General features: G+C 38.8%; 1 protein-coding gene across 1 annotated transcript; it reads right to left on the bottom strand.

Moving 5' to 3' along the window:
- Positions 1-1167: 1167 nt before the first annotated feature.
- On the bottom strand, positions 1168-12720 carry LOC120310088 (testosterone 17-beta-dehydrogenase 3-like). Its single transcript, XM_039348076.1, has 7 exons — positions 12449-12720; positions 10458-10504; positions 7756-7831; positions 6329-6436; positions 5008-5075; positions 3827-3862; positions 1168-1326 (listed from the first exon to the last, which is right to left on the bottom strand). Exons 1-7 carry the CDS (start codon positions 12597-12599, stop codon positions 1288-1290), a joined length of 525 nt encoding a protein of 174 aa, XP_039204010.1. The 5' UTR covers positions 12600-12720; the 3' UTR covers positions 1168-1287.
- Positions 12721-16352: the final 3632 nt, after the last annotated feature.

Below are 16352 nucleotides of genomic sequence, written 5' to 3'. Positions count from 1 at the left end.
CCTGCTGCTTCTTCTGCGGTGACTTCCCTTAAGGCGTCTTGGAAGGATAATTCTTCCTTGGCAAAAAGTCTCTGTTGTAGCTCTCGATGCCTTAGCCCGCACACGAATCGGTCCCTCAGTCGTTCCTCGAGGTCCTTGAACTCGCAGGGCTTGGCGGCCTTCCGTAGCGCGGCGATGTATTCCTTGGCTGTTTCACCGGACCGTTGATCCCTCTGCTCGAAGGTGTGGCGCCATGAGATAACGGACACCTTGGGGTGGAAGTGCTCTTTCAGCAGCTTCTTCAGGTCTGCGTAGCTTACAGACTCTACTGGAACAGGTGCTGCAAGATTTTCTGCGATTTCGAAGGCGTCTTGGCCGCAAACGCAAAGCAGGGTGGCGGCCTTCAAGCTATCTTCCCTCACTTGGTTTGCCTTGAAGTAGTTCTCCATTCTGGATACGTAGGACTCCCACCGCTCTGGATGTGAGACGTCGAATTCCGAAAGCCTTCCGATTTTCGCCATCTTCGGATCTTCAGGAGACGGGTCTATCAGCCAGCCTACCCCCGAATGCGCACCGGATTGGCGGGTAGCTGCCGAGTCGACGCCGTTCCTCTTCCGCCGCTCAGGACTCCTTGGGTAAGCTTACACTTCTTCCTTTCCAGGTAGTGCAAGGCATCCCACCCTTCGTCGCCAGTGTTGCGTCCTTGGCGGGAAAACAGACACGAGAAGCAGCTGGAGTTCTCAGTTTCTTTTATTCAGCGTTCAGCTTACAGGAAGATGGCTTCAGCTTCGCCCAAACGCCTCGCAGCCTCTTATATAGGCAACTCCCGGGTAAATGGGTTACTTTTCCCGCGCCAGCACCCGCGCATGCGCACGGCGCTGGCGACAGCCTGTCTGGTCCCGGGCAGCTTTGCACCTGTCCGGGACTGCCTGCAAACGCCCGAGCCGTTTGCAAAGGCTCGGGACATAACAATTAGCAGGTGCAGTTGCTTAATGTATGGACAGAAGAGAATTGCCACGGAACATCCTTTCTATCTTATTGGATGGGCTGCATACATTGACCCTGTGATATGGCCTAATACAGGGGTAGGCAACCTTGGTTCTTTTATGACTCATGGACTTTAACTTGAAGTCCACGAGTCATAAAAGAGCCAAGGTTGCCTACCCCCGGCCTAATATCTGGTTTGTGATTATGACATTCTCTGGAAAATGGTGTAATTTATGCCAACCAAAATCAGCCCAAAGTTCATTAAAATCAAAAAGCTTCCCTGAGGAAAACAATAAATAAATTATAATCTGGAAAATTGCTTTACCTTGCCACCATTTGTTTCAAAATGATTCGTGTCATCTAAAAAAAAAGAAGTATAATTAGAACTAGCCCTCACAGCTTGTTTGAGACAATTCAAGAAACATTGGCAATTTAGGCACCACAATGCCCTAAACAGTATATACTGATGTCCCAAATTAGATATTGACTGTGTGTGTATGTGTGTGCGTGTGAGAGAGAGAGACTCCCCCCCCTTTTCTCTTGAAATAAAGTACTTCACCTCCTGAAAACAATCAAAGAATTGTTGAGTCAGAAGGTCCCATGAAGGAGGTAAATGCAAACTGATTGTCAAATGCCCAAAATGCAATCACATGACTGGGCTGTGCACAGCAGTCATAACTTCTAGGACAGACCATAAGTAGCCTTTTTGAAATTCATTGTAACTTTGACTAGTCGTTAAACAACTGGTCGTAAGTTGAGGACTACCTGTACTCTCATCAATTCAAATGTGCCCTCCACCCTAAAAAACAGGGGTCTTCAAACTTGGCAACTTTAAGACTTGTAGACTTCAACTCCCAGAATTCCTCAGCCAGCCAGGGCTGGCTGAGGAATTCTGGGAGTTGAAGTCTACAAGTCTTAAAGTTGCCAAGTTTGAAGACCCTTGCTAAAAAACATGGATTCAAGTAGCAAGAAAAACCTCTTACATCTTTTTAAGTAAAATAATGAGAAATGATAGTCAGAGTTTTCCATGAATGTTTCCAGATAACGCTTTTGTTATGCAACTATTGTCTACTTATAACATTCAGATTTTCTTTCATATTTTTGTTACTAGAAAGAAAAACCAATTAAGTGGGGAAAAAACAAACTTGCCAATGTGGGAAGGTCCAGTTCCCTATCTCTGCTGAATGGTATTTTTGACAATTTGTCCAATCTAGAATCAAAGGGCCTGTTTAGAAATGCTTATAGCAACCAAAATATTGTGCATATTTTGTTGGTTTGTACCAACAAAAGGGTTTGAACAAATATCAAAGCAGCAGCTGTCAGATTCTGTTTAGGGAAAAAAAAAACATTTGACATCCTTTAAAGATGTTTGAGATAACTTGTAAACACAAAACTTAAGCAGCTTTTCCTGACTGCTCAAAAGGAAATGTGATAACAAAGCCTTTACTATTATATGATCAGCTAAAGCTGCAATGAACATTACATCAGTTCAAGTTATGCTGCTGTCCCAAATTGCTAAGAAACAAACCCTAGTTTTGCCAGGAAAAGAGTCAAGAACTAAATGCTGCATTATAATTCTTCTAGAAGGAAGGAAAACCAGCCAGTAATCTTTCTGCTGAAGTAAAGCTATTGTTCACAGATACGCAAGAACAGTCTTATTAGTGCCCACTGGCTAAGAAAATTGACCCTCATGTTTATATAAAACAGTGGTTCTTAACCTTTTTAATGCCGCAACCCCCAACCGGTCGTAAGTAGAGGACTACTCAACCGGTCGTAAGTCAAGGACTACTCAACTGGTGCAGCACTGTTTGCAGAATGGGACTTTTGGCGGGCTCAGCAGGGCAGAGACAGCCTGGACAATTCCTATTGGCTTTTGAAAGCCAATAGAATTAGACTCTATTCAAGAGAGTCTATTCTATTGGCTTTCAAAAGCCAATAGAATAAAAGGGAGTAGCACAGCTAAGGAAAAGGGGGAAAAAATGGCGGACTGCATTGTTTGGCGACCCCCATGAAATGGTCGTTCGACCCCAAATGGGGTCCCGACCCACAGGTTGAGAACCACTGATATAAAACATTGCCGATTAAAGGTAGGGACAAACAATTTTTCTATTGAAGGAGACATGTTTAAAAACAATCCAGTCCTTTTGTATGGAGTTTTGAGGTGAGGTACAGGTTTTAAGCCTGTTGGTGTCCCAAAGCACTCATTTTGTTATAAAAAGAACACAGTGAGAAATGAAAGTCTGAAAGTCTACACTTTCCTACATTGCCTACAGCTAAACAATAAGCAAGGATACTAATATACCTGCTTTCACATATTTACCACTAAAATTGTTTTGCTTGTATGATGTGATGGGAAAGTAAAATGGTATGCCTAGCTTTAGAAATTTTGTTTTGCTATCATGCAGAAGTCATATTCAGTTTTGGTTAGCCTAGGTCAAATATGTCAAACTGCTGGCCCGTGGGCCAGATGCGTCATACCGAAACCGCACCCACCCCATTGCTGGCAATGGGGAAAAAGTTGCAATATGTCACGCGATGTCACATGACATTGCAAATTTGACATGCCTGGCCTAGATGGTTACCCATTCTGATGTCATATGTTTCAACATCCAAAGAGGAAGGGAACCAGCATACAGGCAAAGTGGAGGAGCAGAAAATCCCTGGGATGCTAATGAAACAACAGAAGGAGAAGAATTGAGTAAGGACCATTTTCACTCTATGGATGACAAAGAGTTGCAACCCAGCAACTTGGGGAAGGCCAGACATTGTCAATATCTATGTTTCTTTGCATTCAGTTCAAATGCCATGCCTTACTTTTTGGCAAGCAAATGTAAGAGCTGGTCTGGTCTGTGATACATACCTTAGTGACAGACATGATGTTGCAATTAATGAGGTCCTGTTGAGAATAACACATGGATTACATGGCAGTTGTGCTGATTTGAAGAAAACAAGATGCTCAGAAAATTCAGTTTGGCCTCAGTTTCTAGAATGAGATATTTAAAAATCTGTTCCCACCAGGGCCACACGAGCTTTCCTATTTCATGAGGATTAATTTGCTTCTACAGCAGTGTTTCTCAACCTTGACAATTTTAAGGCATGTGGACTTCAACTCCCAGAATTCCACAGCCAGCAATGCTGGCTGTGGAATTCTGGGAATTGAAGTCCACATGCCTTAAAATTGTCAAGGTTGAGAAACACTGTTCTACAGGATAACCCAAACATTATTTAACTAGATGGCTTGTCTGTAGCACAAGTCAAGCTTCCCCAGCCGGACATTTTTCCTTTCTATGAAATTGATATTTTGCTGCAGAAATAAACATCTTGACTGCCTACGATCCAAAACAACCCATTACCCTTCCTCAAACATCCAATTGTGTCCAGAAATGCATGTTTGATGCTAGTCAAAATGTCAGGCAAGAACAGGCAAATGTCATGCAGAGTTCAAGCTAACTATTATGTTTTGCCTATAATACAAGAATCTCCCCAGACTGGAAGTCTTCTCTTGGGAACAAATAGATAAGGCTCCAAGGAAATCAGGGGGAGTCAGTCCTAGCCCTTTGGCAGTTGTATAGTAAATCCAGGCTTACTCTGCACTTGAACTTTCCTCCCTGCCAGGTCAAGCACTTCCTGACACAAAACTTCATAAAAAAATAATTCAAATGTGAATCAAGCTTCAATCAAATTTAGAAAACTTGTTTATTGGCTACCTATTCAACAAAATTTAGTACCGTATTCCAGAGAAAATGGGAGATGATCATGATAGAAATACTACCTGAAACATTATTTAAGCCCTGATAAACAAGAAAAATTTTGTGAAGAGGCTCAAGAGACTCAGCCTTGAACACTGGAGTATAAGAACGAGGGGTAGTAAAGCACAGTTGTGCTTACAATACTCTGTGTTATAGCTCATCTCAATAAAGTATAATTTTATCATCCCCGTAGAGTTAATTCTCTGGTCTGGTCTATGTAGTGTGACTGATACTACATTTTGTATGAAAACACAAATACATGATCTTATTACTATTATAGAAGAATCCTTACCTCATCTTTGTCTGGAATATTAAGAAAATGGCACGGAAAACGATTAGGTAGCATTCCAACATTGTTAACTAATAAAAAAGAAAAAAAAAAGCAAATTAGAATCATGAAGTACAGGGGAACCATTAGAGCCTCTGGATCACATGCAGCCCAGAGTCCCACTCTTTTGATCTCCAGAGCTCCTTGGCTCCTAGATTGTATTGGTATTTTTTTAAAGGCAAAGCTCCATTTTTCTCGGCTGAAAAATGAGAAAAGAGACCAAACCATTTATGCCCTTGCCTTTGTTTTTAATGAAATAATAGGTTCCCAACCCTGACTGAAGATGCTTTTTTCTGAAGATAAGAGAATACACAGAATTCATTCACAGATAAACACGATTGTTGAAGTCTGTTTTCTAATAACACTAATGTCAAATCAACCAGGTCTGTCTGATGAAGACAATTTAATGCTATGTACATTTAAAGGATACAATGTTTTGTTGAGTAATTTATTGGGATGCTTTTCAGACATGATTCAGGCTGAGCTGTAGTACCAAGCAGCATTGGTAGCATAGGTGGATAACTTTTGGAGGGCTCTGGATGAGGGTGATGGCTTTTGATACTATTGATCTTGTTGAATTGGCTCCAGGAACTGGGAGTGGAGAACACTGTTATGCAGTAATTCTCCTCCTTTCTCCGTGGTTGGTAGCAGTCAGTGCTAGTGGGGGAGGGGGGGGTCCAATCCTGGGCCCCTATTATGAGGGGCACTTTATGACACAAGTCTCTCTCCCTCCCCTCCTTTCTAATTTCTAAGAAGCCACTGGGAGAGGTCATTCCCCAACATGGGATTTGGTATCATCAGTAAGCTAATGTATGGATGATACCCAATTATATATTTCTACCCCATGCTGGGCAAGTGATACTCATCAGATGCTGACTGAATGCCTGGAGGCTGTAAGGCTTTGGATGGGAAGAAGTTGCCTGTGACTCAGTCTTAGCAAGTTGCAGTGGGATTTTGGACCCTCTGGGTCAGAAGAACAGAGACTTCTAATTCTCCTGTATAGGTAACACTCTCCTGTATAGGGAAAAGGTAAAAAGGGCAACTGACAAAAAATGGTTTTTATTAGTATCCCCAAATAGTACCACTACTACCAAAATAGTAGTTAAAAATCAAATTATTTTCACCTGTCACTGGTTTCTTCTACTGAAGGATGATTTTTAAAAAAACTTCTCAGAGTTCTAATGTTCAAAAATTGGTCACATTTAACTAATTCATAAAAAAGAAAGTCTCCTTTGAACCAGCTTAATTTTGGGTGACTTCATTTTTCCATTTTTGGTTAACTTACCCAAAATCCCAATTTCTAATCCTTGAAGGTTTTCTTCAATGTTTTCATATATGTCATTTTCTGTGAAGTCAGCTTGTATGATTTTCACAGTTCTCTTAGTCGTTTGTTCTGCATGGAGGAGAAGGAGGAGGTTTTATATTAATTTATTTCCCCCTATAATTGTATTAAGTTTAAATAGATTAAATCTATGAGGACACCAAAATAGGGACCTTATCTGGAATATTACATCCATTTAAACATATTTGGAGCCAGTTTATTGCTTATGAGAATGGCAGAATCACTGGAAAACAGTTACTATATGACTTAGTATCAGACATTCAATTAATTCATACCCAATGCTGGAAGTCACAGCAGCTTCCAAAATTTATTGTAACTTTTATTAAAATTTATATCTATTTCAGTAAAAACTACACAAATTTTGTTTACCTTAGAGGTTAACAGATGAATTAGCATATAAGCTTTAGTATTAAATGTTGGTCACAATCCTTAGTAAGCAAGACACAAAGGGATCATATGTTGTGCCATGAATAAATCAATTTTTGTCTGCCAGCAATTTTTCTATTAGATTCAGTAGCATTTGCTTGAGGAAGATATAGTGAATCATGGGACAAGATTACCTCTACTGCTGTTGCAAGATTTCTTTAATGGATGACATGTTAGTTCAATAAAAATAGCTTTGGGTCAAAATAATGCATTCTTTTGATCTATTGATCACAATGACATTTGAAACATAATATATATCGTTCTCACTTTGTGTCCATTTGTTCAATGGCGCTGAAAAAGATTTATGACCTGTTCTCAAAATTGTGGCTGTCGCCAGGTCCCTGCAGTGACCTAATCACAATTCAGGCAACTGGCACACATTTATGATGGTCACAGCATCCCACAGTCGTGTGTGTGTGTGTGTGTGTGTGTGTGTGTGTGTGTGTGTGTGTGTGTGTGTGTGATCACCATTTGCAGCTTTCGCAGCCAGCTTCCATCAATTAAATTCAATAGGGAAGTTGGCAGGAAGTTGCTAGTTGTGGTCAAATGATGTTGCACTTAACCCACAGTGATTCATTTAATGAACTGCTAGTCCCACTTGCCGAGTGAATGTGAGGATTATTTGTACAGGAAGCCATGATGGGTTCATTTAAAAAAAATAAAATCGAATTCCACAATTGCACATTTGAATTTAATTGAATTAAGTCTGCCATTTCTACCCATGCATTATCCTAGAACGTAAAGCTTTCTGCCTGTAGTATTAAACCAGTGTTTTTTTCCTCTATTCCCTTCTTCCAAATTAACAGTCAGTCTGATTAAACTTGAAAGCTTCCCCATTGTTTTGTATCATTTTTGCTTCATTGCAATGAAGAATTCTTCTGCTGTGAGGCTACAATGTGAACATGAGATACCTTGGGCAAAGCTCCTTCTTGTTAGATACTAACCAATTTCCAAGGCTACCTTCTCCAAGTTTTTGAGTGACCGACTTATGAGAACCACATTTAATCCGTGCTTGGCAAGCTGAAAAACAAAGTTCAGCAATATTTAAAATTTTATGCTGAATTAATGGACCACCTCCTATGTGAAAATGTGTACTTTATTTAAATGCTGTAAATCCAATACTACCATTAAGAAGAATGAGCATGGGAGGTTGTGGGTGTGTCTTTATATATTTACTGTGTAAAATTTAATGAAGAATGGTTACAGGAACTGGGCATGGCTAGTCTAGTGAAGAGAAGGACCAGGGGAGACAAGATAGCAGTGTTCCAATATTTGAGGGGCTTTCACAGAGAGGAGCGGGGTCAACCTATTTTCCAAAGCACCTGAAAGCCAGACAAGGAATATCAGATGAAAACTGATCAAGGAGAGATTCAATCTAGAAATAAGGATAAGTTTTCTGACAGTGAGAACAATCAACCAATGGAACAGTTTGCCTCCAGATGTTGTGGGAGTTTCATCACTGGAAGCTTTCAAGAAGAGACTGGACTGCCATCTGTCAAAAATGGTGTAAGGTCTCTTGCTTGGCCGGCGTGGGGGGGTGTTGGATTAGATGACCTACAAGATCCCTTCCAACTCTGTTATTCTAATTCTAAATGTTATTCTAATTCTAACAATACATTCTTTTTATATGATTTCATGGAGAAAATTAATGTGGTTTCTAAAAGTCAAAAATATCTCTGCATATAATCAATTAATCAATCTTTGTATGATTGTGTTACAAAAATGATCTCAAAATTCTCTTCTCTGTAAACTAGAATATAAAAATAATAAAGTTGGAAGGGAGCTTGGAGGTCATGTAGTCCAACCCCTTGCTCAGGCAGGAAACTCTATACCATTTCAGACAAATGGCTGTCCTGTCTCTTCTTAAAAACTTCCAGGGTTGGAGCATTCACAGGTTCAGGAAGCAGGTTGTTCCACTGATTAATTGTTCTGTCAGGCAATTTCTCCTTAGTTCTAGGTTGCTTCTCTCTTTGGTTAGTTTCCATCTGTTGTTTCTTGTCCTGCCTTAAGATACTTTGGAGAATAGCTTGACTCCCTCTTCTTTGTGGCAAACCCTGAGATATTGGAACACTGCTATCATGTCCCCCCTAGTCCTCCTCTTCATTAAACTAGGCATTCCCAATTCTAGCAACTGTTCCTTATATGGCAACCATTCCTTATATCCAAGACTATACATATTATTGGGTGACTACCCAAAATAATTTGCTTTTTAACCTTTTAAATTTTGTAAAGCTATTTTCTTTCCTGGTTTAAAAATATGGTGTCATAAAACTAATGTTAGATCTACACAAGAAGCATATTTTCACTGGTTTTCACTGGTTTGTTGTTTGCCGTGCTTCATCACATATAGATCCCAGCTTCCTTCAGCTGGAATGGCAAAATTCTGTGCAAACAGGTGGCTTTCATCTTACCTCCTGGAATCTGATGGCATGGAAAGCATCTGATGATACTATCAACTTACTGGCAGAGAGCTCAATTCACTTCCTGGATAGCTAGATTTGAAGGCATGCTTAGTAATGTCCATAGAAAACTTTATCATGCAAAACACGGTCTGCTTGTATCAAGTTATTCTAAACCTAGATAATTATTGTAGGCAATGATTGCCCTTTTATTGAAGTAAAGATAAATAGCATATATATACTGTATTCCTGTTCCTACACAACAGGGGACATGATGGCTCAGAGGTTGAAGACACGGGCGCTGCACAATAGGGTGAGCTTCCATTCCTGCCCCAGCTCCTCTCCACCTAGCAGTTTGAAAGCATGCAAATGCGAGTAGATTAATAGGTACCACTTTGGTGGGAAGGTAACAGTGTTTCATGAGCCTTTGGCATATAGCCATGCTGGCCACTTCACCACAAAAAATGTCTTCAGATCATGCTGGCTCCCTCAGCCAAGAAATGGAGGTGAGCACTGTGCTCTAGAGCAGTGTTTCTCAACCTTGACAATTTTAAGGCATGTGGACTTCAACTCCCAGAATTCCACAGCCAGCAATGGCTGTGGAATTCTGGGAGTTAAAGTCCACATGCCTTAAAATTGTCAAGGTTGAGAAACACTGCTCTAGAGTCAGACAGGATTGGACAGGGAAACCTTTACCTTTTACCTCTTATGCAACTTGATGGAAAAGAAATTAGCCGTTGGAAAAGAATCCAATGCAAGTAGAAATTTAGATGAATTCTCACAGATAGGGGCAGGGTTAGTTTATGTTATCCTTTAGCAGTGTGGGTGAATGGCAAATCTTTCACTCTGCCACCCACCATCCTGCCAGTCATCTGTAGCCTCTCTGGTTCTCAGATGTCAATTAAATCTGAAGAAAAGGGGCATTTGTTTTTTTTCTACCACTCAGGTACATGCACGGGCATGTACCAGAGTGCTAAACAGATTGGTGGAATGATATACAACCCCAAATACCATTACTGTAGCAGCAGCAGCAGCTGCTACCCCCTTATAACTATAGCATTAGTATTTCAGCAATGAAGTAAAACTAAAACAAAAACCTGACACCTCTTCAGAAAGGAAAAAAAATATTTCAAGAAGTTGGAAGAATAATTTTGGCACAGTATTAATGATAAACTATTTACACAGCACATTAGAATGTATTCTAAACTATCTGAGCCCAATATAAACATGAAATATATGTTTACCACCTCCAATGAGTAGGCTCTTCCAATTCCACCTCCTGCTCCAGTGACCACTAAAAAAAAAAAGAATATAATGTTTAATTATCTTATTCCTTTTATAACATCTTAATATGTATATATTTTCCTCTCACTTTCATCTTTAGACATAAGACATGTAGGGGCCTAGCAAATGCATTTGAGCTAATTTATATTAGAACAAAGTTTTTTACTACATTAGTTTTGAAATAGCATGGAAAGCAGCAACTGGGGAATTTGGTGATTTGGTTTTGTTATAATAATAATAATAATAATAGTAAAGTTGGAAGGGATCTTGGAGGTCATCTAGTCCAACCCCCTGCTCAGGCAGAAAACCCTGTACCATTTCGGACAAATGGCTGTCCAGTCTCTTCTTAAAAACTTCCGGTGTTGGAGTATTCATCACTTCTGGAGGCAGGTTGTTCCACTGGTTAATTGTTCTAACTATCAGGAAGTTTCTCCTTAGTTCTAGTTGCTTCTCTCCTTGCTTAGTTTCCACCCATTGCTTCTTGTCCTGGCTTCAGGTGCTTTGGAAAATAGCTTGACTCCCTCTTCTTTGTGGCAGCCCCTGAGATATTGGAACACTGCTTGTAATACGCATCAATCAAGTTGCTTGTTTAAAATCTCTTTAAATTGTAGTCCAGGGCTACTCTTGATGGAAAGTGGAAAGACCAAGTGAGATTACTCAAAAGGCTGTACTTTAAGAGAGTTTGAAATTAACTAAAAATAGTAACAGTCTGGATATCAAAAGTCAGAAGGAGGTAAATTATTACTTAATTTCTTGGACCCTGCTTTAGGAAAATATGGACCCAGTAAAATTCACTGAAAATTCTTCACTTGGACATAATAACAGATCTAAGCTAGGAGCTGTACAGTAGTATAGAAATTCCGTGCATAATTAAATTCATGCAGAGAAAATATTGTTTATAGAAAATATAAGAATAAGATATCCAATCATGATATATCTAAAAGTAAAAAATCTGTTCATTTTCACTGAAAAATAAATATTGGTGAATTTAATGGGATTTTATATAGACATAGGAAATAATATCTGCATAAATGCTCTAATGTTTCTTAATTACCAAACATCAGAATGTGATGCTTTCAATAAGACTTGTTCCTAGGGGAGAGCACTTAGGATTGCAAATTAATTTCACAATGCTTACATTGCTTATATTTGTTTCCTTCCAAGAGTAGCAAAGTTCCATACAATGCAGAAAATTGTAAGAGATTAGGAAAAAGAAAACCTGAGGCAGTTCAGCAATCATAAGCCTAGTACAGTTGTGATACAATCCTACCAACCTCTAATAAGATAAGCTGTTTGTTTGTTTTTTCTTCCAAGGATACTTGCAGGTTCAAATGAGAAATTAAAAAAAAACCAACCAGTGGTTCTCAATCTTTTATATCTTCTCCATCCAATCCCTCTAACAAACAATCTAAATCCCACTACTGTAATAAAAATGATCATCTCTTCCCAAGAATGGCAGTTATATGTTTACAGGTGATCTAAGATAATTATTATTAATGGTTAAAATTCCAATCTTATTCTGTTATGCATCCCACCATTAAAGAACTACACCTAGGCAATAGAAAATTTATCTGCATGGACAACATGAGGACAGCTACAGAATCATACTGGAATAAAAATATACACACGCATACACACAAAATAGCAATTGCATTCTTGAAAAGCATAACATTTAGTATTAAAAATATTATGGAATTGCATAACACAAGCAAATAGTCCGTTTGTAACTCTCCATGCCATTACTTGCCCATTTTAAACAGTTTCCAAATAAAGGAAAATAGTGTTCTATACTCTGCAGTAAAAAAGAAAATGAACAATGTCTCAGAACAATGAAACAAGTTCCTATTTCTCAAATTTTTTTAGAGATAAATGATATGGAAAACTGACTTTCCAGCACTGAGCTAATATCTTTCCCCTCCACATTGGCATATAAGAATAGCAAAGGTGCCTTTACCTGCCCATTCTCCCATTGAACGAAAATAAGATGAAGGCAAAATATTCCATATGTAAGGAAGAAAATACTTCAAAAACCAAATGCACTTTAGCAGGAAAATGGAACAACAGATGCCCCCAAGGAGAGCAAGCAGCAGCTGGAATTCATCCATGAGAAATTGATAAATGGAGAGGTTGGACAAGTGTTGAAACGGTCCTCTCTTTCTTCCAACCAACAACTGCTTTGAAAGCTGAGCTGGCAGAAGAGAAATAAATATGCCCAATCATAACTTCTCAAGTCATTTGAATCTTGTTTGATGGAATACACTCAGAATAATAACAAAATGATGTCTTCATCCTGTTATGCAAGAGTGTAGAAGACAAACAAACCAAAACATTAGTTCCAGAGCCAACTTGATAATTTTCTTCTTTTACAAAAATAACATGATGTTTGGGCTTCTTGGGATGAGCTCACTCCTAACATATGGACGCTGTCATGATGTCATCATCATCTGAAGATGATGATCTGGTCTATCGATTTGTTACTGAGGGTCACTGTTATCTCCTTGTTTATAAATGCATTAACCCTATGTAAGATTTTTATATATCATCATTGAATTTGCAGTTGTTTCTGGCAGCATGCTTTAATAGAGACAGAGCAATCTTCTACTCATTAAATACACGAGGTAACAAATATAGGATTGCAATCCATATGTCACCTTTCCTCCAAATGGAATGATAAGTAGCATTACTGTTACTACTAGTATTATTACAACTAGCACTGTGGATGAGCAGCCAAATGGACAGGAGCACAGTAGAGAATATGAATTTGTTTATTATTATTTATGAATGTGTACAGAGATGTGCATGGGTGTTTGTGCATTTGATAAATTAGCTCAGCTCTCAAACAGCATGGATAGTATGGAACCCAGAAATCCACAGTTGTTTTCTTACCAGCATGGACTTATTATGAGGAGGGCCCAGAGTGGAAAATGGGCATCAATTTTGATACGAAAAATAATATTCTATTGCCTTGCCAGAGCTTGACTTACTGATAACCTGTTTTCAATTGATTAAAAACCACAACCCCATACACAATGTGGCAAATCTGATCATGGATTCCCCCCCTCCCAAATAATGCTTATCAGGCTCTTTTCCCAAAACTGGACAAGTTCTAAATATGTGGATTTCATTTCCAACATTTCTAAGCAATGGCCAGGCTGTCTAAAATGGAAGACCACACATCTGGAAGTGGCCAAGATTGGAGAACATTGTGCTAGGCTAGTGTTTCTTACACTTTTCTCTATCAGGACCCCTTCCCATTTTTAAAAATAATAAAAAAATAATGGAGAATATGTTTTGTTTTTTGTTCGTATGAGTTATATTTATCTATATCAGTATTAAAAATTAAAATTGATGCATTTGCTGCCACTACTGCTTCTCACAATTATTTAATGGGACTTTAATATTGTATTATTTTTCAACATAGGCTGACAAATAATTTTGGATACCTGAATCTTGGGGAACCTCCAGAAATCATAAGACCACTTCCAGATTATGAAATTTAGCAAGAAAAGGTGAGTAGGTAGAATGTATGGACCCGCAGGATGCTTGGAAATACATCCCACCCAAAAGGTATCGTCCCAACAAAAAACCCACTAGACTGTAGTTGTAGCATTTCAATATTTTTACAAATGTTTTAATAGGTAATGGTGGTGTCCAAGTTGCATTCTTGTAAATAAATACAATTTCTTTTGATTTTCCAGTGTTATAAGTCTTTAATTAAACAGTTTAAAAATATTGAATTCAGGTGGGACAGGAAGGCTGATAGACAGCAAAGGAAGTTTCTTTGGGGCATATTTGTTTTGCCCTGAATGCTCCATTGCCTGCAAATGGTGTGGATAAATTGAGTAATTCAGGTTACAAGTTATATTGTTTTTGGCTGCTACTTTGTGGTTCCTTTCAAGTAAGACTTATATACCACATTGTCTTGCTTCCTTCGTGGACTATACAATAGGTATGTATTTCCTGCATATAATTGCAGATGAATTTAAGATACAATGCAAAATCTAAATAGACTTTCAATAAATATGTTTATAGAAGAATATTTCTCAGGAGCTTATTCTAGCAAATAGAGTTTTGTATAAAATTAAGCTAGCATAGTCTTCTGAAGGATGACCTTCCTACACAGAAAATAGATTACATTGTAATAAAGCGTCTAAAACAGGATTAACAAAGGCTAGCATTCATAAATTCACTGCCTTGCCTATTTAAACAATGTAAATCTCCAAGCTATTGGTTCAGTAAGCGTTTGTTATATTTGCAAATTTTCTCACCATTTTGGTTTGAAATCTGTGCAAAGGTTCCCTACCATGTTCTATCAGAAGAAATACAACATTATCACAGTTCAAAGATGAAAATAATCAGTTCCTGGGAAACCAAATACCCTCAAACCACTCTATTTTGCTAGCATTGATCTGGAGCCTTAACTGAAGCTTCTTGATGATCTTGTAGAGCATATTGCAATAATACAATCCAATTACTGAACCAATCTTTTCTGCTGCCTCAAGGTTTGGGAAAAAAGCACTTTGACAACTGTGAGGAAAAGCCTTACATTTTGTCTCATTCTGTTATTTCAGTTTAAATTTTAAAAAGTGGTCCAAGACACTGACTTACATTTCATTCACTCAGTAACAATGAAGTTATGCTTTACAACAAGTTCCCAAATTAAGTTTTCTTTCATGTAATCTTCTTGCTATTTAGGAAAGGCATTAAAAACATATAAAACCTGTCATGTTTATATGTGATAACAGCATCCACTTGATGTATGAATAGAAGATGCTAATGGATCCGTTTATCACAGTGTTTCTCAACCTTGACAATTTTAAGGCATGTGGACTTCAACTCCCAGAATTCCACAGCCAGCATTGCTGGCTGTGGAATTCTGGGAATTGAAGTCCACATGCCTTAAAATTGTCAAGGTTGAGAAACACTGGTTTATCATAAACCCTCAAGCCTGTAATTCTGTGCCCATTACTCTGAACAAAGTAGGGAAAGGGGTAATTTTTTCATGAGCAGGATTACCCTGTGAGATCATGCAGGCCAGACACTGAAGCACATTTAATTCTATGCTAATACAAAAAGCTTTCACATGGGAACACCCTTTCCTCCATAAATTTCTTTTAGAGAGTGTGAACTATCCTTTAAGAGTATGGTGGGGCAGTGGTTAGAGTGCAGTATCGCAGGGAAACTCTGCCCACACCCTGGCATTAGATCCTACCAGCTCAAGGTTGACTCAGCTTTCCACCCTTCCGATGGAAAAGGATGAGGTAAAATGAGGACCCAGATTGTTGGGGGCAAGATGCTGACTCTGTAAACCATGCAGAGAGTGCTGTAGTTCAGCATGCCCCGATGCTTGTTATGGATGGCTCGTCTGAGTTTTCGTAACATTTCACAGTTACGAAATTGATGGTCAAACCATGCTCCATGAACTTCACTAGCAGTACTCCTTTAACATCTTCACATTTGGCGGGATTTTCTATTATCGTGAACCAACACTTCCGGTGTGGTGTTGGTTCACGATAATGCTCACCCGCACACCGCTAGATGCACCCAAGAACTTTTGAAGCAGTTCCGTTGAGATGTTTTTGATCACACACACACACACACACACACACACACACACACCCCCTATAGCCCAGATTTGGTGCCGAGTGACTACTACTGAGGAATTTCAAACCTTGTAAGATGTTATGACAACTGCCTCAATTTGAATGGCGATTATGTTGAAAAGTAATGTAATGTTGCAGTTTTTGAATGTGTATAATAAAAGTTCTGTATCTGCGCGGGTCTGTCATTGATAACCAAATGGAGGTTTATTTCTGAATTTCCGTTGTATAAGTCTAAGTACTACTGCTATTGTTCAT

The sequence above is a fragment of the Crotalus tigris genome, unplaced genomic scaffold (assembly GCF_016545835.1).
Source record: "Crotalus tigris isolate CLP2741 ecotype Arizona unplaced genomic scaffold, ASM1654583v1 scf7180000018122.1127207, whole genome shotgun sequence".
Lineage (NCBI taxonomy): Eukaryota > Metazoa > Chordata > Lepidosauria > Squamata > Viperidae > Crotalus > Crotalus tigris.
The sequence above is the reverse complement of the archived record's forward strand: the minus strand, read 5'-3'. Positions and strand labels throughout refer to the sequence as shown.